Genomic DNA, 25,235 nt, shown 5'->3' with positions numbered 1-25,235 from the left:
ACAAATCGACATGGCATGACAGACAGCACGGAAAGTGACAGAGAAAGAGGAAAGAAGGCTGAAGCGTTTCTAGTTAGTGATGAGTCCAGAAGACAAAGGTGTTGGATCAAAAGGTGGATGATGAGAAAAATATCCAATCACGCTTGTTTTGACTGATATAGCAATTGCGATGTGATTCACAATATTGGAATGAATATTTTTCCTTTATTCTCATTTTCAACAAGAAAGTATAATAAAATGATCATAATGTGATTTTTGCGACGATCTCTACCAAGCAAAAACATTTTTTTCAGTCTTTAGAATATGATTTGAAGGCCGAATGTATCCAGAGCAGCAGATTACTTAATTCAGAATGGTATTTTGACACATATTTTCCCCTGTTGCTCCCTGTTGTACACAGTGTTTGCTGTTAGATTTTTTTACATTTGAATTCTCGTCTTTCCCTCCTTCTTTCTGTTGATGGATAGGGTTTTAATATCTGTCACAACACTGGCAGTTTGTGCTTTTTTTTTTCCCTCTAACCTAAATTGTCTTGTAGTATTTTCATTTCAGCATTTATTGTAACTCTAGATTTGATATCTGTCGTTGTGGCTTTGTCTTTTCATACTTTTATATTTGCTATTGCTTGTATTTTATGACTTTGGCAGCAGCTCTTTTTCTCATTTATGGGGTTATTTAAGTTTTAGTTTGGTAACAATGTGTTCAAATGTAATTATTTTTTAACAAATATCTGTAATTCTGTCTTTCTTTGTCCATCCTTGTTTTTTCTGCACAGCTGCTCTCAGAGGAATCGGTGTGAGCGTGCAGATGAGCCGTACCGCTTCGCCGCCTCTCTCAACCAATGTGTGAAGGCCAATGTGTACCCAGACAGCATTGCAGTGTCAGAGCCCAGTGTACCTGTAAGTACACACACGCATACACAAATTGCCAAACACCTGCATAACTCAACCACTACTTGTACACATTACAATGAAAAATTAGCTCCCATTTGCATATTCCCAACCCACATACAGAGGCAGAACATTTTAAAAGATCCCACATAGCACTTCGCCTAGTCTTGATTGTGGTTGATGCATAAACATTAGATGGGAAGGTTCATAAGAGCTCTATGTGGGCGTTTTAGCGTGCATATGCTCACTTGGTACAAAGCAGTCAATATGTGTGCCAAGACATGTTTGTGTGGGTGGATGTGTAGGTGTTAAAGTTGTCCGAGTGCAGCCGAGTACAGTGCAGTATTTCCACATGGGCTGAGCGAAAACAGGCAGATAGAGCAGCAGGGAAAGGCTGTGCCAGTCCAAGTTCTGGTGAATGCTGCACATGTACACGCGTGGACTCACACTTTTGGTCTTTATATGCCCACGCTGTTAAAGGGTCAGTTCATCCAAAACTTCCAAACTCTTTCTTTACAGAATTATTTCCTTAAGTTTGGACGTATCAGAATAACAAATGTCTTATATGGTGAGCTGGAGGCCATTCAACTGTTAGACTATGGAATCTTGATTCGTAAAGATCAACAGATCATTTGTTTTATCTCCTGACACTCTTTACATTTTTAAATTCTTCTTCAAAAGAGAGGCTACAGGGTTTCAGTTCTGATTAACATTCTTTCTCTTTTTTCACTTCAGCAATCGTCAATCTTGCTTTTGATTTCTTTTGAAAACATTTTTTTTTTTAAATGATTTTCACTTTAGAATTCCAGGTAAAAATACTCATAACAAGGTGTAATATTTTAGCAACTGGCCGTACAAACCAAGTGCTATTCAGCTCTTTGGAGTACTAGCAGACTAAACTACAGCCAACTTTCCCAGTCTTCTTTAAATTGCACATTAATTCCCTGGTTTTGGAATCAGCACAGGCACTTAATTTTTCTTGTTTTCCTTTGCTTTGGCGAAGATGGCACATTAATATAATTGGTTAAACATCACATAAATCCTGCTAAATGTGGTGGTGGCTCTGACAGTGCCTCACCAGCCCTCAGTAGACTTCACACTGCTGTCCAGGCTACAAGCAGCGGTTGTTTTTTTTAGAAAACATGTTCGCAGTTGTTTCCATGTCAGTGAAACCAGCAACAGGGTCATCTCACCGAACCATCGACAAAAAAACACTCACAAATTCACATAGATTCCACAGGGGCAGACCGCTATCTCCATGACAACACAGCCTCTTCATGTGGGCACTAGGAGAGATAGAAACACAGGGAAAACAATCAAATTACCTTTATTAAAACTCTGCCACCAATTAAGCTGGTCGGTGCTGCCAAGCTGCAAAAACACCCACCACCAGCATCATCGGGGAGGACAGGAGAACAAAAAGAGCAAAGGCTTTACACTCGCTGACTTTCTGCCTCTATGTGTGTGTGTGTGTGTGTGTGTGTGTGTGGTGTGTGTGTGTGTGTGTGTGTGTGTGTGTGAGTGAGTGTGCCTAAGCAATTTTTGAGTGTTTATCTGTATATGTGTGTCTTGACAAAACGTTGAGAGCTAATTAATGTGAGAGGTTACTCAGGGAATTCTGCGTTGAACAAAAGACATTGATTGCTGTGATTGCTGTAATCAAGGATCACTCTGACTCACCTCGGAGTAAAGCAACACAAACATGATGAAGTAAAACAGCGGAAGACAAGAGGTCCTCAGCAAAAAAAAAAAAAAAAAAAAAATCATCCATCCTCTCAATGGTTACCAGAGTAAGCCAGCTAACGAGGGAGGCAGTGTAGTCAGCTACTGAGACAGTCAGCATCTCTTGAAAGGCCTACAGTTAAGCTGCTCAGCTGCCTTGCCTGTCCCAGTAGCCCCGCGGTGTTTAGTGAGAGGCAGATAAAACAAAGAGAAACTTCAAACAGTATGGCCCAAAAATAACAGCTAATGGAACAAGGCTGTGAAATGCCATGGTGATAATTATCCAGGCTGCCTCTCTTGGCTGGAGAGCCACATCACACACCCTGTGTGCAGAATACATTTATTTATAGGCAGAGCAGCTGAACGCTCCAGCCCCGGTGTCACTGCTCTCCAGAGAATGACTTCAAACGCATCTATGTGCATCTGCATGTGTGTGGTATATTGCACATGTACTGCACATAATGTGTATGCGTCTTTGTTTTTGCAATATTTCATGTATCTTTGCTGCCTTGGGAACTTTATAGAAAAAAGGAACAAAAATAGAACTTGCCAAGTTGCCATTTCTTCCAATTTTCTTTATGCAGCTTGGTATTGACCACTGACTGAATCACAATGTCTGTCTCTACCTCTGGAATGATATACTCTCAAATGGAAGAGTAGGATCGAAACACAGCTTTATTTTCTTTATTATGGTGTTGATAACATTTTTAAGACACTGTAGCACTTCTTGAAAAAGTGGCTGGAGGGCTTTACCAGCTGTGGTGTTTTCTTTTTTCATTCTGTTTGAAGTAAGATGAGAACAGCCTGATGCTTTTTTTATACATTCACCCCAGCCTTTCATATCTCATCTTTGGCAAAATTGAGATTAGGGTTGTGGCATTAAATGACCGTTGCTGAGTTATCATATATGAGTCTGTTGTATTTAATTTGCATTTAGCTTTGCCACAATCTGTGTAGAAAATGTTGCATATTGTGACTGGCCATTTTGATCCATATTCCCTGTGTAGTGTGTTTACCAAACATTGTCATATAAATCATACAAATATTGTTATTATGTGCTCCACCTCTTGTGCAGCTGCTGGTGAAGGTGAGCCATGTTCCAGACCTTTCTGCAGGCATCACCTGCTCTTTTGGCAACCTGACGGAGGTGGAGGGGCAGGTCAATGGCAACCAGATACTCTGTGTGTCTCCTGCTGCCAAAGATGTCCCTCTCATCCCCACAGACCAAGGTAAATACAGCAAACAAAGACATGTGCATTCAAGCTTCCAAAAATAAACTATTTCCAATGTAGTCCTTGGTCCGATCATGGCGATTAGATACCAGACTCAGGCTTTGTAGGATTACCATTTGTCCCTCTCTTTCCCCACTGAGCTAACTTCATCTGCACACACTGTGAGACATCTTTATTGATTCAACACTCCCAGTTTAACCGTGCACCGTCTCCATAACAAGCTCCCACAGATCCAGGATCAGATTCCTGGCTGTGAAGTGTGCTACACGCAAGGCCAGGTCCCATTACACCTGATGGAGGATCAGAGTGAGATCCCCTGGCCTGTGGCTGAGCTACAGCTCGCCACATTACTGCCCTCAGAGTAGCTAATAGGCGATGGTCTAACAAGCAGGTTCAATCAGCCAGGAGACGATTGAATTGAGGGGACGACGGGGAAGTTGATGCAGTGGATTTGTGTCTTAGCATAGCCGAGGCACTGGGAGCTGTCCTGCTGTTTGCTACTGAGAAAAGTGGAACACTGATAAATACACAACAAAAACAAACCTAGTACATTATAATTCATGATAGTGATGCATTATATTTCAGCAGATGTCAAAAGTTCTCATCAACCATTTTTCCTCATCTCACAAAAACATCATATTCATAGTTGAGCACTGCCTAAGACAATGTTCAGGTTCGGGAATAAACATATGCTAATCAACTCTAATATACTATTCATAGAATTCTCATGACCTTTCGGGCATTTCTTCAGCATATTTATAAAGATATACCATAGGGGATCTGGCGCCCATTTATTTGCAAACACATATATCATTATGAATACTAACACCTGTTGTTTGACAATAAATACCTGTTGTTTGCCAGCCAAGATGGCTGCAGGGTGACAAAACCAAACACCCTGAATAATATATTATGTGCAGTGTGTGGAAATCACTGTGTGTTTTGGGGGTTTGGTAATCCTCCTCCCTGTGAGTAAATGACAGCCCTGTTTGCCCAGAGCTCCCATGGGGAGTGGTGCATCAGGCACTAATATGAATGTTCTCCCCTAGGTAAATGTCAGCCAATCCCCCCGGTAAGCCCTTCCTCCATCCATCTAGCTTTCCATCTATCCTACCATTCCTCTCTTTGACCACCTTCCCCGTTCCTCCCTCCCCTTTCATCGCCTCCCCCAGCTGTTTATACCTCCATTTTTTCACTCCGCTTCCATTCCCCTGAGGCCACTTCCTCCTGACCTCCCACTATCCTCCTCCATCTCCTGTCCCCCTAGCAAGCCTTTCTATCTGTTGCACATCAACATCGATCGTGCAGTGGCAATGACCTGAGGAGAGGAGAATAGAGGAGAGGAGAAAATTAAATAAGATATTAAAGATGGAGAAGGAGGGAAAATATTAGAGAAAGAGAAATTAAAATAAGAGCTAGGAGCGTAAGGAGAGGTAAGGATAAAACTGTGAGGACAGTGCACTGATGTTGAGTTTGAAATAAAAGAAAATAGCTGGCACTCTTCTCCACTAAAGAGAAATAAAATCCTAGAGGAGGTTTTGTGTGGACAGGAACTCTGTACCACTTTGTTTGCCAGATCCTGTGAGACAAATGTGAAATGGTAGAAGTCAGCTATGAGCCTAGCCTGCCCGCTACACAGACTTGTGTGAAACAGAGCCTGATTCCCAACAGGTGCTGCGGAGAGAACAGGGCATGCAGGGTCATTCAAGCCTCCTACACACTGAATGTCATCTGAAACACACACACACACACACACACACACACACACATATTTATGGAGTCTGTATTCTCGTGGGGAGAGATAAGAGGCTGTTTTTACTGAGAACAGAAGCAGAGCCAGAACTCTGGCCAGCAAAAATGCAGGAAAATAAGATTTGATCAGATGAAATGGTTCTCTATGTGACTGAAATTTGTTAATTTGATGCACATGTATATTCACAAGCAATGTTTCATTTAATTCAGCTTGCAAACATGCATGGGCATGCAAAAAATGGTTACCTTGTCACTAATTAGCATAAGATTCAATGATGTCTGCTTTTCACAACAACCAGTCTGCCAAACTAAGCAACCACCACAGAAATCGTTTGTTCCTTCCCTCTAATACAGATAGAAAGGTTTTCAAAGTGGGAGATGGGCATTCCCCAGGGAGGGCTGCAAACTGTTTCAGGGGAGCTTCAGTGAAAAGAAGTGAAGAAATGTTACATTAGTTATCAAAAGAAGATCACATAGAATGGCCTCAATGTGATTTGGTTAACGAGATTCTTCAGAGATACAGCGGTTTTGGGGAATTATATTTTCGTCCTGCTCGAGGGGAGGCCCACCGCCTCAGACTTCTAAAACGCCTGCTCTAATACGACCCACAGGAGCGTTTCCTGAATCTGTGCCCCTGATCAACACGTCCTCGTTCTTAAACGGAGCGGTTGAAGTTTCAAACAAGTGGTTTGCATCGTCAAACAGTCACAGTTTAGCTAGGTTTATGTAACTTAAAAAACGGCAATGACTTTTGGTTTCACTGGGGATGCAAACATCCATCCCCTGGATGAAAGCACTGTGTTTTTTGACCCACCCACTCTAAGTGGGCTTTGTCATTCTTTATATTGTGCCACTAGTGGGCATCACTTAACAATACAAGTAAATTTAGGTCTTAATTAGCTGCTGTACTATCTATATATGTGGTTATTGTATGAGGGAGGACAATTTGTGTGTTCATAACTATGCAAATATACATGGACTGCACTGTAATGTAATGCATGAGCATGCAATCAATTTTAATCTCTTCTCCTCTCTTTCAGATTGGTCTGGGGTTGAGCTGAGGCTCAATTCTAAGGAGACAGGTCAGATGCTTATCAGCACAGAGGTCAAGTTTTACAACTGCAGTGTCCACCAACTGTGAGTATCTCTTTCGGAGCCCATTCATTCTCTTTTCATTTACAAAAACAATGCCCCACACCCTGCTGCCCAAAACCACTGGATCAATGCTCTGGGAATTAGTTACAATTTGTCCTCAACCTTAGCCGGCCCCGGTCCCCTAAAAATATCTCTGTAAAGACTAATGTAATCTGATAGCTGACTGCTCCCTGAGTACCGTGACAGGAAGTTTCTGTGCTGTTGCGCTAATGAAGCCTTCTTTTCAGACACGCTGCGGTACAAAACATGCAGCTTTCTGCCTAACAGGTCTTCAGCAGGGATTTCATGCCCGTTTTCATGCCATGACTGTCTCTGATTGAGTGATGTTGAATTGAATCCCTGGATTGGAGATCTCAGTGTCAGCGTTGCCTTTGCAATTGCTCGCTTCATTCCAGTGTGGCAGATTCTGTTTGTGCTAGATCCAAAGTCCTTGCTGACTTGAGAGTATAACTGAATGGAGAGCAAGATACTAAGGATCTTACAGCAGTGACGCTAGCAGAGGTGCAGGAATTGTAGCATCTCTTATCACCCTCGACATTAAAACAAAATGTTATAGCCACTGTCTCCTTTGTTATTCTACATCTCTCTCTCTCTCTCTCTCTCTCTATCTCTCTCTCTCTTTCTCTCTCATACACACACATGCACACTGCCCTATAACTTCATATGGTTGTCTGCTGTCTGAGAACGCTGTCTGAGTAGCACAGAAAGCAATTACCAGCTCTCACATCAGCTCAGTTAATCGGCGACGACAAACATACTTGCAAGCACAGCCACACACACACACACACACACACACACACTCGCACACAAAGACACACAAAGAAAGATGCATACACTTGAAAAGGGCATACGCTCTCCCTCGCACGCTCTGATGCCAACTCTCTCTTTCTCTCCCTCTTGCACACATACTGTACACTCTATTTGCCAGAAGGTGAATAAGCCCTATTCTTCTGAATTAGTGTGCTTGCCAGAGATCCCTCCCATGCTTTTGCACCGATGAATATTTCACAATAAGCAAGTATGCATAACTCAACCTTATTTCAGAGAGAGAAAGAGAGAAGGAGAGCCAAGTGCGACTACAATACACTCTCCGAACAACTGTTCATGAATACATAGTGTAGTAAATGCCATCACGATCAATTGAAAGTCTTTGCTATGGCAACATAGAGAGAGTATCATGTCTTGTAGCCTCAGGCTGTTACTCCTTCCTGTTTTCCTGTCCGTGCTTGCACTTGCTCATCTCTCCATCCGTTCATCCATGTGCAAAAATATACAGTATTTAAAAGTACATTTACTCACATGCTGTACTCATTTACAATTCTCCAATCATTTGCAAGTAATAATACCAAAACCTGAATGCAGGTTTTACCTTTTAATGGAGTATTAATGGTATTAATGGTATTAATAGTCCTTATTTAGAATCTGAACACTTCTTTCACTGCTTGCAGTACAGTATGTACCCCTGTAGTGACACACACACTTATATATTGTACTTGCAAAAAAAAGGCTCACACACAAACACACACCTAACAGCTGGTAATTACAGCGACACTCCAACAATGCTGGGCTAATGGTAATTGCAGGATCAAGCTGCGCCAATGTCTTATTTGTCCTCATTACTCAACGTTCCTCCACTCTCTCACTCTCTGTCTCTCTTTCTCCATCTGATTCAGGCTATGAGGGCTAATATGCAGCCTACCATTTACACACATGACATGCAGTATTAATGTATGGTGCAAGAAAATATATGCAGGGAGAATTTGGCCCAGCAGCTATTAGGTACTGTGCCAACCACAAGGGCACAACAACAGCAGGTGCCCACTTGGGATCTGAACTCATTTCCTCTGTGGCACTTCCCCCACTTTGGCAAACTCTCTGCCCCTCCTTGACTGCGCTGCTTTTTTTTCTGACTCTCTCCTTCCATGTGTGTGTGTGTCCATGCAGGTGTCTGTCATGTGTGAACAGTGCCTTCCGCTGCCACTGGTGCAAGTACCGCAACTTGTGTACCCATGACCCCTCCAGCTGCTCCTTCCAGGAGGGACGAGTCAACGCCTCTGAGGTTGGTGAAACGCACACATGCACAAGCACACATATTGCATATAAGAGCATGCTACCGTAACACAACCTTCTCTTTCTTTCCTTCTTTCTTCGTCTCTCCTACACGTTCCCCCTCTCTGTTTCCTTCTGCCTGCATCCTGCTCTGTGTTCCAGCTCAGTGTCAGCCTCGGGGCATATCTTCAGAAAGACAGCCATCTAAGCTCTTCTATTTCCGAATTGGCGTTTCTCATTCAGAGCTCTTGTTCTTTGCAGTGGCAATTAACACTCTATTATCTCTGGAGTTATTGAGCTTAGCGTGTCTTAACAATGACACAGGATCACTCTGACCCAGTCAATCATGTGCGGCAGATACAAAGTGCTTGAAATATGCCTGCGTGTGCTCCTTTCCATGTGTGTCTGGCACATAGATAGTACTTGGGTTTTTGCTTGGGGGCTGTTGTATCTTTTATTTCCCCATACTCACTTACCTGTACTAATGGACAACAATATACTGTATGTGCATACCCTTTTTAATGGTAAATACAGTACATATGGAGCTAACTGGCAACACCACAGTCTGCATCACTTTCACAGCCTTTGAAATCACACTAGAGCATGTCCAATATTGGCTTATCAGGTACATATCAATAATTATCAGTATTGACATATTCGTTTTCCACTATGCACCGACGTGTTTTGCTATGTTTTAGAACATATAATGCAGAAATCGATGCTTGGGTTGATTTTCATTTTCCTTGTTATTCTTATTTAAATAGTTCGCAATTGACTGATACTAAACAAACTGTACCAATGTATTTATTTATAATACATTGGTACAAAATTTCTCTAAATTTTGTCATATCAGTTTTGTATTTGCAATACTCATCTATATGAAGTAGTTTAGATGAAGTCAGTTTTATGAATAAAGACCAATAGCATGTAGCATATAGAAGTTGGTATGCTATTGGTATATGATGTCATATCTATGATCTAAGAGGCTCAAAATTTATGGATGTGAAAGGCTTCAGTGTGTGATGCCACTATGATAGTTTTCTTGGTGCAAATGTTTTTTTCACATAATATTTTTAACACATTATACCTCAAAACTGCTGGCTTGCACTGTCAACCACTAATTTAATCATTCTTTTTCGCCAATTAAGCAGTTTCAAAATCCCTCTCTTGATTATGGGTTGTTTGATGCTCAGACTTCAGCTCAAAACTCTCCAAGGTCACAGGAGTCACTTTCAAATTCTAACTTAAGATGAATTTCCATTTCCGCTGCCATCATTGCACTTCAACTTACCTAAACACTGCAAAAAGCACAGTTTTTGTTTTTCTGTAGCACTGACATGTGCTCCCTGCCCTGTGCTTGTTACCTCCAGAACTGTCCCCAGCTGGTGCGCTCTGAGGAGATTCTGATCCCAGCGGGTGAGGTGAAGCCTATCACCCTGAAGGCCAAAAACCTGCCCCAGCCCCAGTCTGGCCAGCGAGGCTACGAGTGTGTCCTCCACATCCAGGGGGTCAGCCACAGAGTCACTGCCCTCCGCTTCAACAGCTCCAGCGTGCAGTGCCAGAACAGCTCGGTAGGTTGGGTGACGCTTGCCCAGATTGGGCCTAATTGAGTGCACATTGTGCATTCAGCATACAGAAAAATATACCGTATAGTTGTAATTATACAGGTTATATTGCTTTCTATAGAAAACAGAGTGCCATTCCACATTGCCACAGTATGCCTATTTGTGTGTTTCCGTACATGTGTGTGCCATTTAGTCAGTGGGGACACAGTGGATGCAGCCGAGGTAATTACACTGGAGAAGACTGCAGCATGGATCTGCCCTGCAGTCAAGCATGCACTGACTTCTGCAGTATATTCCCAGAGGAACCACAGACATACACATTTTACTCTCCTCTCTCTCTCTCCCTCTCACACACACATGCACACGCAAATACACACGTGTACAATAAAAGTCAGGCTGGAATTAAGGGCATAGGAGGCAGTTAAGGACAGCATCTCTAAAGGCCAGAAGGGAAGCTCTAGCTTCAGCTCAGCTGTCCAATTTCTTGTGGCTTCTCACTTTGTCAGCTCTCTGATGATGAGATGATGAAACTTTGGGGTAACATTGGAAGGACATACTGCCACATCTACAAGGACTCATGGGAATTCAATTCCCAAACCTCCCATTGAAATCCTCCTGTTTTTGTCTCCCTTTCACCTTCACTCCTCCAATCTCTCTATCTCTTTCTCGCCATCCTCCGCCTCTAGTATTTGTACGAGGGAATGAAAATCAGTGAGCTGCCTGTGGATTTCTCGGTGGTGTGGAACGGCAACTTCATTATTGATAACCCGGAGAATATCCAAGGTAAGAACAAGAGAAGCTGCTGTCTACATGTGAGGGGAAACAGGATGAAGATAGACAAATCTAACACTCTAAATCATTTTTAATTAAGTAATCTCTCTCTCTGCATTCAAGTATTGCCTTTTCTGTCTTATCAATGCAGAGTTTTAAATACTGTGTTTCTGTATATTCAGGTGGTAATCACACGTGTATCTTATTGGAGATTAAAAGAAAAAAAGAAAATAAGAGATAGCCTGTGGGGATATTTCAATCACAGCAGACCTGCTGTCTTTTTCCTTAAATTAAGAGACACTCTCCAAAGACTTTTGTTGGTTTCTCAGTTGTTTTGCGTTCATACTGGTTCCTGTATCCCACAGTGCACCTGTACAAGTGCGCAGCGCAGCGAGACAGCTGTGGCACGTGTCTGAAGGCGGAGAGGAAGTTCCAGTGCGGCTGGTGCAGTGGAGAAGGAAGGTGTACCCTGCGGCACCACTGCCCTCCCATCAATCCTTACACCACCCGCTGGCTAAACCTGTCCAGTAAGAATGTCAAGTGCACCAACCCACGCATCACCGAGGTCAGTACCCATAATCCTCTGTCTGTCCTTCCTGCCTGCCCACACACATCTAGCTCCAATCGATGCGCAATAATCAGCTGCCACGCTGCTGAATCTCGTTCTTTACAGAGGATCACGAGGCACTTGGCTGATATTGTAGGACTTGAAATTCAAAAGTTAACAGCTAGAACAGTTTGTATCATCTTAAGACTCTTGTCATTGGTGGCAGCGGTGATGATTTTACATCGTTAAAGCCTCTAAGCATGTCATAGTAAATCAAAAGATTATGCTTGATCTTGGCATGCGCAATTTTTGGAAATATTTGTACAAATTGTGTTCTTAAGAGATGGGTAGGGCTCTTGACAACAAGATGTCTGATTTGCATTGAGAGGTACTGCATGAGAAACATCCATGCTACTGTGCTGTTTTCATGTAGACCCAGGAAGAATGAGAATAAGCCTAAAAGAGGCACCCCAGGGTGCTGGGCCTAACTAATGCCTTCAGATTTGTCAATATTGATGTCTCTCCCTCTCATCCTTTTTGTATTTTCTTTAATTGAGAGAGCATTTGTTATGTGCTTTTGCTCAAGAGCAAAACAAATCATGTGCTCCACTGTGTCTATGAATGGTATTTACCTATATGGCTGTATGTGTTGTGCTGATAGGTGCGAATGCATGTGAGAATTCTTGTCATCTTCTGGGTTTATCCAAGGGCAAGGGCCCTGACACACACACACACACACACACACACACACACACACACACACACACACAAAGGGCCAGAGATATTCAGTTTTATAGGCCTGTCTTTTTGACATCTGCCTTCTCTTTGTGCTGTATGCACAGATGCCTGCTCATAGATTTTAATGCCTTCTGTCTTCTCACAAGGTTATTGCGGCTCTTTGAAAGTAGCTTCAGCACCAAAGTTAAAAAAGAAACAACCACACAAACATAGGAAAAACAAACACTTTGAATAAGTAAGTAGCTATTCCTATTGAAGACAACAACAAGGTGTGTGTGTTGTTCCCCTTTGGTTTCCCTCACACTCTCTGAGGCTTCTCAGACTTTACAACCAACCGAGCCAATGGCTGGATGCCTTCCACCCCACCAACACCAGGGTCATGACCTGGAAATGCTTATTTGTTTTCCCGTAAGTCGGCCTTTGCTCCATCAGGCCACATTCTCATCCCGTTGGCGGGTTAACTGTCACGGGGGACTCAGGCCAGGAGGACATACTATTTAATTAGGCCTGGTAACGCACCAGTGCATTGTGGTTAACCCACTAGACCCCTCTACCTCCACATTGATTCATTTGGCCTTTTCATTTCTCCACCGCATCTCACGCCAGCCAATTAAAAAGTGAAGTTAACAACTTGGTTAATTGATTTGCTATACTGTATGCAGATAAGACAGAAAAAGAAGAAAGCCATCCCTACTTATAAAAAAAAATCTGCTTCTCCATCCCTCTCTCCGTATCTGTTTCTCTTTCTCTCTCTCTTCTTTCCTCCATGTGTGTATCACTATCTCTGACTCATCCTGAATTACATTATGCTCTCGAGCAACTCCATTTTACCATTTTCCATTCTCATTGCCGTCCAGTGGGACATACCTCATTGTCCTCCATGTTTTCATTAGTGTTATGATTACAGTATGCGATGACCAAGGCCACCATTAACCCAGACCTTCATCTCACTCTACAAGCATTAAGTTGGGGAAGAAAATAGGAGATACACTGATATTGAACAAAATATTTCAACTTTGACACTGTTTAGTTTTAATCTTCGGAACCTGTGCAATCATGGCTAGAAGTAGAGAGAACTCAAACTGCCTTTTGTGCAGTATAACACAATTATGCCATAAATCATTTAAAAAAGCAAGTTTAATTTATTTGATTAGTGTATTAAAACAAATGGAATCTATTTATTAAATATTTATCCAAGTGCCCACAAGTCTTCAAAAATGGAGGCTCTACATGCTATACATAATTAATTATTTACATTTTTACAACCTCTACTTACAACCTCTCTTGTCCTCTCCTCTTAGCTCTGTGTAAACAGCCTGCAGCTCAGTCCAGCTTTCACAGTTTTTTTTCACATGATTGTTGATCTCAGCTGAGTTATTCATCCTAGTTTCTCTGAAGAGCACAGAATTTTATGATTTTCACATAATCTGGTTCGGTCACATGCTTGGTTTTTTTTTAAATGAGAATGAATTGATTCTGATGAAATATTGCTATTGTGAGCTCATATTTAGTTATTTTTGCTGAAAGAGGCAATCTTGAATTGTTAAACGACTGTCAGAAATGTAAAAATCCAGCGATAATTTCTCATTTTATAGTTTCTGGCTATGACAAAGTGGAAACATTTCACTTTCAATGCTGCAGGCAGATAGTTGGAGTGAAGTGTTGCTAAAAAAAAGAGTTGGTAAAACTTTCATTGTTCACCTATCAGGTAGTTGCTTGGGCCCAATCACATACCAGGAGTAAAGTGGAAGTATAAAGTACACTTAAATTGAAGTAGCTTTAGGTGGACTATACCTTGAAATATTGGATCAATGGTGATTGATCATAACTCCTGGCCTATGTTAGCTGACAAGATACCACCTCAAGATATTTTCAGAAGAGCTATACAACTATCTCAAATATCTACAGAAAACATCAGGTTCATGTGTCAGTTTGTCAGAATCACAGAAAGGGCTTACGGACTTGCTCCTTGTCAATAGTCAGGCAGCAGTCCATCATATATTGGAGGCAAAGACACACCATTTGTCCACCTACAGCAGCTGCAAGGTGTGAGTTAGAGATGTTGGCCTGAGTGGAAAAAAAGTTATTGGCAAAGCTTTTTCCAGGTACGTACAGTGTGTAATCCAAAGATCGATGCAACAAGTTTCATGTTCGTGGGGAGCTGTCAAAAGGCAAAGTATTATTTTCACAGAAATATAGCAGAATAATGTTTCCCTTAACTTCAGGAAATGGGTAATGCTAAAATTATGGATAAGAGTGTGAAGGGTTTGAGTGGGGTGAAGTCAGGCAACAGAACAAAGGACAAAGCGGGGGAAGTGAACCAGGAAAGGGGGAGGAGACGGAGATGGAGCCCCTGTGGCCTGTCTGAATTTAAGTCTGTTTACAACTGTAGGTGGCAAGGCAAACTCTGCATTGATTTAGACAATTCACATGAGCACACACTTCAGGTACACACAGACATAACACTATTCATCCTGTTCATTGCCGGTGAAGTCAGCCCCCAACCCCCTTCGTCTCTCAGTGATTACAGTTTCTTTAAGAAGCAGACATCCCCCTGGTGGGCTGAATTTATTAATAAATTTGGTTTTGATTGTATGCACCAAAGCCCCCATCATGAGCTGATTTGTATACATACTAGCACATTAGTAGATGTGCCTACCACGAGATAGGCCTTTTGAATAATTAATGTTTCTATTAAGTGCCATGGTGCCTCCCACCATGGGCCATTAATATTGAAGAGATGTAAGCCCCTGCTAACAGCACGGGGAACGACATCAAATGAAGCTGGGAGTTGGATGGGCATATAAAAGGCATCTCCTCAATAGGCTTTGGCCGTGGTTTCTGTACGAGTTTACAGTATAGCAAAGAGGCTTCCCTGCCTCCCAGTGACAGTGATTATAAACATCGAGCTGTTGCCTCAGGATAGAAAAAAAAACTTGGATTCCTTTCTTTCTTTTTCCCTCACACGGTGTATGCAAGCTTATTGTTGATATTTTGAACACCACAGGGATGGTGGGCTTGTCAGTCAGCATCATAGTACAACTGAACTCTCCTCACTGTTGTAACCCTAAGAGAGCAGCTCTACTGTATGCGTGCTACCCATCATTAAATCTGCCAATAGGAGGAAGAACATGTTGTACAGTTAAGTGAGCCAGACAGAGCCAGACAGGGGTGTGTCTTTTTTGACCGGCATGGCACAAGTGGGGCACTGACTTATGGCATTAAGGCTTCGAGACCCAAGATAGAACCATTTTTGTCTTTTTGAGGTTGTGATAGGGTCTCAGGGGGAGATAACAGGTCAAGACTAGATGCCACATCTGAAAGCTGGGAATGTGAAGATTAGTTTGAGTTACAGCTCAGCTTTGTATGTCAAGTTTTTCTAGTCACAAAATTGCAATAAACACTGTTCTGGTTAATTTTCCTAGTCAAAGAGTGTATAAGGGCTCCAAGCATTATGATGGAAGTATATGAAGGCCATTCCCACGCTTGATTTTGTCTCATAAGTTGTTGCAGGAAAATTTGGCTTGATACTTTGTTACACACATTTCGTGCAAAATCAATAGCCATGCCAGTTTTTTTCCTCTCCAAACTTTGTCCTAACTTTGGAGTGTTATTTTCAACAAGATATCATGACATGATACCAATGGATTTCTAATATTATACACATTCATATTTTCATTCTAGCATGCTACAGCCTCTTAAAGACATGTTGGTCAGAATAAGGTCCCACTTGATGGGGCAAACCAATCATAGTTCAAGGGTGGTACCTGGGGGGGCCAGTCATATTTAAGGGATGCCCCCCCGCACCGCCCACTACTTAGACATGCCCCTGTAGCCAGACAACAGCAGTTAAATGCTGGAGTACGTCTACGCCTTGCAGTAAGTTAAAGTGGTCTGTTAAAACACACCATCTGTATACTCACTGCGGAGAGCTCAGTCATCCACAAATACACCCGTTATCCCCATCAATTCTGTCTCTTGTTTTCTCCTCTTTACACACTAAAAAACTCCTTTTCATCACAACCCGTATCTCTTGGCTGACTACAAGACATTTAAGACCCCATAAAGTATTTAGGATGTAGTTTGTTAGGGAACAAGTGATCAGTGGGGTTTTATCAAGCCCATTAAATGCTACTCACAATTAAATGTGACATGCTCGAATTAGTCTGAGCAGAGTCCAAAGACAAAGAGATTAGCTGCAAGCTCCTAAATTCTATCAAGGGCTGTTTCATTTCTAAAGCAAAATATCCACTTATGCTGTGTGAGTGTGCATCTCAGAGCTTCACGGACCCTGTTGTAATATATGTGTGTATTAAAGGCTGATAATGAAGAATATACAGTAAAAATGCTGAAATTGTATATTTCCACAGTTAATGGGGTGATTAAACATTATGAGCTGTGAATTGTCTTTGAGAGTGCCATTCAGCACGGTCAGCTACTGTAGTTACAGTGACATGCTAGGCTTGCACAGCCTGAAGGCAGCTGGGATGCTGTATTTCTCTCTGCTGTATGTATTGAGTTCAGCCTTGGCTGCATCAGCACAACTTGCCTCACCATTACTTCAGCTGAATAAGTCAACAGAACACTGACAGACACCCCCAGGCTGTTCACATTGACGGTCATTTCTCTCTGTCTTCATCGTTTTTCCTTCGGTCAAACTAGCAGATCATCTTCTCAAAGGAGACACTTTCTTATTCCTCTCTTCTCAATTTAGGTCATCTCAGCCCTCTTTAGTCTTTCTATGGCTGTTGCCAAATCCTGCAGAATGTCTAAGGAAGTAGCGAGCAGCCAATGCTCTGATCCCCTGAGCTGGAGAAATAGATTATGCTACAGAAAGCGCAAGAGTGGGAGCGGGTAGTGCGATGTGCAAGCTGACTGGCTGGTTGTTGGGAATTACCCTCTTTTGACGGTGTGACAATGGCAGGCAGGCAGCAGCACTGCTCCTAAAAGGATTACACAGGGAGCATGGCATGGCAGCACTGGGTGGGAATGAGAGGAATAAGGGCGGGAGGGTGTGCAGGCATGTCCAATGAGGCTTCCTCTTCCGCTTCACTCTCAAAGTGTGTATGTTAAGACAAACAAGCATGCCGGCGCTTAGAGGAGAAAGATGTGTCACTTAGCCTGAGGGAGACGAGGTTATGGAAGACGGAAAGGAAAAGAGATGCAAAGAAGAGGCTGTTGCAGTGAAACATAAAGACAAACTCCACCCCTTCTAAAGATTATCTACAGTACATGACTGCAGTGAGTTCCCACTGGTCTGCAAAGGTCATTAGGATCCGGTTTACACACAATCAAAGCGCTGTCTCATGTACAAGGAGGCTCTTTTATAGATCTTTGTTTGTGTAAGAAATACATACACAAAGACAAAGAGCAGCACATAGCTCACGCCTCCCAGCCTGGAGACATCGGTGGCGGCTAGAGTCTTTGAAGTGGTGCTTTTTCTATGATCCACTGATGAATCAAGGCTCTGTGTGCCAATAGGGGGGCTCAGTCAAATGGGTTTCATGCATGGATTAGACTGTCTTCCAGTGCTTGGTCCACCGTGGGAAGGGCTCCATTTCAGCCTCAAGGGTAGAAGGAGGAGGTCTCCCAAGCTTTTAGCATGCCCATCTGTGATACAGCACTGCTGTCCCGTCACCATCCCTGCCTCACCTGTCATCCATCATGGCTGATTGGACCGAGCAGAGTGGCATCCACATTCCCTCGTCTGCTCATCCCATTTTCTCTGCCCTCTTCTTTCTTCCACTCTCTATTTTTTCACTATTCTCTCTCTCACAGTCTCCGATGCCCTCTCTCTCCTCTTCTCTCTTGTTCTCTCTCAGGCCCTTACATTGCTTATGTAACCATCACTAAGTCTACTCGAATAGCTGCCGCCATCGCCTGACATGGATATATTTAGCCATTATGTTTTCCCCCCCTCTATACCCTGCATGCCCAAGCAGTGCTAAAAGATTCATGTATTCCGACCCCTCAGGCGGTGCAGTGACACACTTACTTTACATCCAGAGCAATTAATGTCCACTGAATCTAGATTACAATGCCGGCGTCCCACAGGGAAACCGCAATGCCCGAGTGGGTGTCGGAGGTGCAGGGAGGGGAGGCTGTACAGCACCACTCTGAGGGTCGCCGTCACGTTGCGGCTCAGTAAGCGGGCTGTTGGTTTTTTCCCCTTCTGCTTGCATGGCCAGTAATAGCATATTGATTGTTTACATAGCACACTAGCAGCTCCACACAGCAAAGTGACAGTCATCTCCTCCCCACTGCCCTCCTCTTTCTTAGTCTACTCAATTCCTCCTTTTACTTTGTTGTCCACAGAACACTATTGTCTACTCTCTTGGTCTTTCTTCATTTCCGTTTCTTTTTTTTTCTCTCTCCGTTTTCCTCCTCCTCCTCCTCCTACTCTTCTCCTCTCTTGTTTAAAGGGCTGGATGATGGCCAGGTCAGAGTCTCAACAGGGCTCTGCAGCACAGAAGGCAGTGTGGCACCCTGTGCCAAGGTCACGCTGGGCAGCCATATTGTATTTTATGAGTAGGTGATCTGCACTAAGCATTAATATAGCTCCCTGTTAGATTTATCACCCATGGCAACAGCACTATATTCTAAACAGGCACCTATCCAGAATGTTAATAATCCATCCAGTTTTTTTTTAATGATTCTGATTTTATCTGATTTACCACTGCATAGTCTAAAGGAAGGAGTTCTTAAAGAAAAAGAAGATTAAACTGTGCTCTTCATGTGGGATTATGTGTGTATGGATGTGATGCCACATTTAGACAGGAAAGCATGTGCCATTAGCAACTGTTGAGATTAGAGCATGCTCTTGGCACAATGACTCATGGCATGTTGTGACATTCAGTGGATGCAGGCGTGGAGAGTGCTCTTAATTGCTTTTACAGCCACCTGGACCGTGAGAGCATATTTACCCTTGAGCATCCATGTAAACCTGTGCCCATTTATAATTTCAAGAGGAGGTCCATAACTGAAGAGGAAGCCTCTTTTAATATCACTTTTCACTTGAAGCATTTATAACTTTGTCACTTTTCTTGTCTTACAGGTGACCCCAGTGGCTGGACCCCCAGAGGGAGGCACACGGGTAACCATCCACGGCACCAACCTGGGTCTGGCCTTCTCGGACATGGTTGGAAATGTGGAGGTGGCGGGGGTGAGGTGTACCCCTGTAGAGGACGGCTACATCATCGCTGAACAGTAAGTCACACAAACAGGACAGATAACTTAAAGCCTTTGGGGAAAGGATTAGCATGTATTGTTTACAACACAGCACAGCCATTTTTTGGTTATTTTCGATAAGAGGTGACCCTGAATAGTTGACTATTCAACAATTCGATCCAAGGTGTCTGATTTAATTTTAAATCTCATAGTCGCAGTGTTGCAGTAGTGAAAAATGTGGTAGATAAAGTGTAAATCTTCTCAGAACTTTATTAATCACTCTCTTCCAAACATATCACAATGAAAATGAAACCACAATTAACAGGGGATTGTGTCTGAAAACAAAATTATTTCAACTTTATGGGCGACTGTAGTAATATCTAAACCTGCAGGAACATCTGAGCCTCAGAAAGGCTTCATAACAACAGTTTAATCACAGCATTCACATGAGAATGTAGCAAGCACTGGCAACACTAAATTCTTTTTGAATTTATGAACAATTCTCGGTTAAAATCAGCAGGGGGAAATACATAAATTATACACACATGATTGATGATGCAAGACTGGGGTTCTGATATGTTATGTATGGGTGTAAAAGTTAACAAACTCTGGTAAATCTATGTGTATCGTGACAAGAAGATGTTTTCCCCCATCATCTCTGCATTAATGAAGACTGGAGCAGGTCCAGGCAGTCTGGCCCTGACATTACTGTTATTCCCCTGCAGCACTCTAGCCCAGTTCTCTCTCTGAAGCTCATCTAGTCAGCAACAATCCCACAACAGCTGTGTGTGTTTACTTGTGTTTACCTCCCTAATTGTCCCATGCTGTGCATACATCACGTTAAAGCCTGTCCCGTTCACCCTGAACTAATGAAACGTTGCCCATACTTCACAACTTGCCCACTCCCCCATGGCTACACGGACGTGTGTAGAGAAGGAACCCAGTGCCTTATGGTTGTTTAACCTCCCCAGGAGATGCAGAGCTCGCAAGGGAAAGGCAAGGACATAAGCACATAAGATGCTTTACCCTATATAAATAAATCTTGAAAAAATTGGATAAGGTTTGCGTTCTGTATTGAGAAAATGCAATTCTTTATGAAGAAATCCTGATCCTATAATGCTATTTCATAGATGCTATACAGTTAGCACAAAAAAAGATTTGATTATGCAGCAATTATAGGTTAAATATTTACACTATGCAAAATCAGTATATCACGAGGTGAGAGGGAGAAAAAATAAATAAAAATGAATGAATACATTTAAACAATTATATATATATATATATATATATATATATATATATATATATATATATATATATATATATATATATATATATATATATATATATATATATATATATATATATATATTAAGAACGTGTTCCTTTAGAGAGGAAATAATGCTTTGTATTTTAATAATCTCATATCTGTAAAACACAAAGAAATAACCACAGGCATTACATACACACTATAGTGGGCTATAATATCTGCAAAAGAGACATTTCTTAGTATTGGACTCAGCTACAGTATAATGTAAAGTTTTAAATGTGTAGCTGTGCACTGTGGCACAGCTGACACACGTACACTTGTGCACTCTCATACACACACACACACACACACACACACACACACACACACACACACACACACACACACACACACACACACAAGCTATCATAGTGATGGCTCTCTGAGGAGCCTTTAACCCTAATTCTTTCTTTGGCCTACTTCTGCCCTCAGAAGGAGAACAGCTCAGCACTGCACCATCGCTGTAACTCACATATTTCCAGTCTTATGGCGCTGTTTTATAATACATAGATCACACACATACATGTGCTTGCACAGTTTAGTATGTATTCTGATTATTAGTTTGGGTGTTTTTTTCCACTTTTGCCAGTATTTGAAAGAATTATGTGGAAGACATACAGTATGTCTGTGGTTCCCTGCTTTTTACTGGGCAGTTGTAATTAAAATTCACTCTGTGCCACTTAGCTGTAGGGGACAATTTGTCAGCAGTGCACTGATCTGACAGCAGTTTAATCCAATTGTGAACAAGCTAGGGAATTCATTTATATGGCATGTAAAAAAAATAGACTGAACGAAATTAAAAGACTAACCTACGACCCCTTCAGTCTAACTTGGAGGGAGTGATGATGTTCTGAGCTGGACTTTTATTCAGAGGCTGTCAGGGTCATATTGGCTGTAGGTTCATTATACGCCTGTCCTTATCCACTGTTTGTTTTGAGCCTTAATGCAGTCACCAGGATAGACTGGACTGGATTGGACAAAAAAAAGAAAAAAAGCATACATATTTATATGTCTTTTATGTTGCTACTTCAGAAGAGTGTGTGAAAGCCACTCCTGCTTTGAAGAAAAAGTCTCAACTTTTGTGTTTTTCACCAGTCAGAAAGTACATTTTTCTGAGGGCTGATACTATTCCATAGCATCTTTATAGTGGCCACATTGAGTCCTCATTAGGAAGATTTCAGTAAGTAACCCTTAAGGGACGAGCAGGCCTCTTGATAGAAATAGAGAAGATACAATGTGCAGTTTAAAAAAAAAAAACATATTCCACTTCACAAAGGAGCAGTGTGGTTGGCCTTCAGGTGGGGAAGCAAGTGAGTCTGTGCTTCTCTGAGGCAGTGAGAATAAAATAACAATTCTGTCAGTGGATAAATCCTCCTTTAGCCACCCTCTTTCACATACTTCATCCAACAAAGCTCTCAGAGTCAGTTGTTGTAATTCAGGTGATCAGCACTGAGCGATAAGTCTGCTTTGTTTTGCTGCTGCCATCTGCATCTCTTTCCACGTTTACGACTCCCTGGCACCACTGATCAATACACATCCTCATTTTTTATTATGTCATTTGATCTAGTCACCTGCAGCGCTGGGTGTCACCTGATCACATGGTACAGTAAAACCTTATTGATCCTGCTACGTGATTTACATTAAACGTACCGCAGTGGCACAACACCAGCGCTGTCAGTGGCCTGGTTGTTGGTGAGAAATTTACTTTGCTCAGGTTGGGTGTGTTGTAGTGCCAAAGGGAGGAGGAGCAATGGTCTCATTTAAAGACTGTCATCGAGGGGGTCCTGGTCGATGTCTGGATGTGTCCTGTAATGAAATGAGTGAGACAACAAAAGAAGATTGCATTTAGAGTGGAGGATAAATCGATATCAAGCAGAGAAGTGTTTTGATTACTTTCTCTCAACTTCACTCAAGCATTTAAACATACAGAGAACTTCTGCGCTTTAAGTTATTTTTAAGAAAGATTGAAGTCTCTCCAGTCTAGCTGAGGTACTTTGTTGCTTTTCGTTTTAATTACGGACAGTGATTTTAATGCATTGTTGTGTGTCTTTTGTAGGATTGTGTGTGAGATGGATGCAACTCCGGCAGACAGCAGACCAGGTCCAGTCCAGCTGTGCGTTGGAGAGTGCAGACCAGAACTCAGGGCTCGCTCCTCGCAGCTCTACTCCTTTGTGGTATGTCTGCAATTACACCACATTGCACTATATCCTCATACAATATAATGTATCTTCGTAAAGTGTGCTGTAGTACTCATAAATCTGTAATAAACATTGTGTTTTGGTTGGGCAACTATTCAAATATTAAAAGTTTAGCGTATATAAGAGCTTACAACATTATGATGGGAGTATATGATGGCCATCTTCATGCTCAATCGGGTCTCATAAGACTTTTTTGTTTGACACAATTTGTTGCTAAATTTTACCAGTTTTGTCCACTAGAAAAATGGATTAAAAAAATAATCGCAAATCCCTTGAAAATACAACATCAAGACATCAATTCAACTGTCCTTGTTGTCAATGAACCTTGGAAGGACATACATCCTCTGAATGCTCTAGGTCTCTAGTTTGTAGTTGTAAAGTTTCATGAGGCTGTGATTATCATGAAGGTCACAACAGGTCATTTTTTACAGTGAGGTCATTTTTCATAAAATTGTCCTATTAAAATGACATGGCTCCTATGGGGACTAACATCATCACACAGTGATAAAATTGGGCTCATTGAATCCACAAGTCTCACATTCCAGTGATGACTAATTCCTGCAATGCCAACACTCTTTAGGGACTCCAGTATGCAGAAATATTCAAATACACCATTTTTCGAATAGGTGACAATAACTTATTCATACTGCATGCGAAAAACTGCATGTTTTTGCCTCAGACTTTATGGGATTAGTATAAAGAGGAAATACACTGTCTGTAAAGGGGGGACTTGTGAGTACCCATAGAACCCATTTATTTTTATTAAAATATCTTTAGGTCAATGGACCCCTTTTAAAATGGTCATGTTAAGTACCAAATCATTACTGAGGTCTTTAAGTTTTATAAGATGCTGGTGTAAAAACTGAGCCTTCTACAGCCAGCACACCCATGGGTTAAAGTGATACAAAAGATACAGTTAGTCCAATTAAAAGTGATTTGTACTTTTCTTGCAAAGTAATTGTTTATGCGCCACAGGCAAATAAGGTTGTGTGAGTTGCCATGTTTACTGACAGTGTAATTAAGCAGCTCTATGTACGCTTACAGTCCCTGTTATTTCATAAATAACATTCCTCTATAAACAGCACAAGGCTTTCATTAATGATGTCTGCAGCTCTCTGGCTGTGGATGCTGCTTGCCTTTATTGAGATTGGATCATGAAGTTAAATGAATACAGCCTTATATATACGAAACAGTTCAAATCAATGTTTACAGCTCACTAGGAGAGCATTGAGCATTGCTCAATGGCTGAAGAAAGACTAACATATTCAAAGATTTCTGGGAGCTCTTGCTGTGCTGTGGGTAAACTGTTGCTCGTACAAACTGAGAATTGAAAATAGTCCATCAAATGTGATTTGATGGTTGGGCAGGGTCATAACAGAAAAGGGGGAGAAAGAAATACAAAGGGACAATCAACTTGCTAAAATGGAAAGCAGTTGGCTCCCCAACTCGGCAGGTAAACATTATCTGCTCCCCATTCTCACAAGTTCATTTCCCGTCTCTGTCATTTGCTGTCTGCTCAGCCTGCAGCTAACAGATAATCTCTTTTTCCATTTGCACTCTCTCACACCTTCGCAATTAGCACTCCCTTAACAATTAACAGCAGTCAGTAATTACTACTGTTGTTTTCGGGGTACCTGCTTTAGCCTGCATCCTGGAAGTCACACTTAGCTGACAGTTTTGATGCTCTTGGCTCAGTCGGATACGCCAGGCTACTTTTTCTCACCAATGTTACAGCTGCTACTCTGGGAAGCGGTAGAATTCCTCGAAGAATACTTCACAGTGCCTAGAATTGGCACTATTTGCAATTCCCTTGTATTGTTGGGCACCTAAATAAAAAAGAAACCATCACAAAGGCATTCCTCAATTTTCCCGACAAGACACACTCCCTATGTGACCGTCTTTTTCAGCCAGCGATACGTCAGCACTTGTCGAAGAGGGCATCGTAAATGACAGAGTGTGCATTTAGTTGTTTTAAAATGGTTGTTTTATGTCTGTGCACGTAGCGGCATGTGTGCTTGTCTGTGTACGTGCGTGCATGCGTGTGCGCATTCTGCTGCATGTGTGTTTTCGCTGTATGATGGGCTGTCTGCTTGAATATTTCTCCATCTGTCTGTGTGACGGCGGGCTAGCTGCCTGCAGC

The 25,235-nt window shown here is 42.0% G+C and overlaps 1 protein-coding gene across 1 annotated transcript in view; it reads left to right on the top strand.

Moving 5' to 3' along the window:
• plxna2 (plexin A2) overlaps positions 1-25,235 on the top strand; it is a 191,919-nt gene that overhangs the window by 112,747 nt on the left and 53,937 nt on the right. The window contains exons 6-14 of the mRNA XM_059332253.1: positions 776-899; positions 3,688-3,841; positions 6,637-6,733; positions 8,696-8,810; positions 10,171-10,371; positions 11,052-11,148; positions 11,502-11,701; positions 19,476-19,627; positions 22,954-23,071. Coding sequence (XP_059188236.1) covers positions 776-899; positions 3,688-3,841; positions 6,637-6,733; positions 8,696-8,810; positions 10,171-10,371; positions 11,052-11,148; positions 11,502-11,701; positions 19,476-19,627; positions 22,954-23,071 — 1,258 coding nt within the window. The remainder of the gene's footprint in view (positions 1-775; positions 900-3,687; positions 3,842-6,636; positions 6,734-8,695; positions 8,811-10,170; positions 10,372-11,051; positions 11,149-11,501; positions 11,702-19,475; positions 19,628-22,953; positions 23,072-25,235) is intronic.

The sequence above is a fragment of the Centropristis striata genome, chromosome 5 (genome assembly GCF_030273125.1).
Source record: "Centropristis striata isolate RG_2023a ecotype Rhode Island chromosome 5, C.striata_1.0, whole genome shotgun sequence".
Classification (NCBI taxonomy): Eukaryota; Metazoa; Chordata; class Actinopteri; order Perciformes; family Serranidae; genus Centropristis; species Centropristis striata.
Note: the sequence above shows the minus strand (reverse complement) of the source record. Positions and strands in the feature narration are given on the sequence as shown.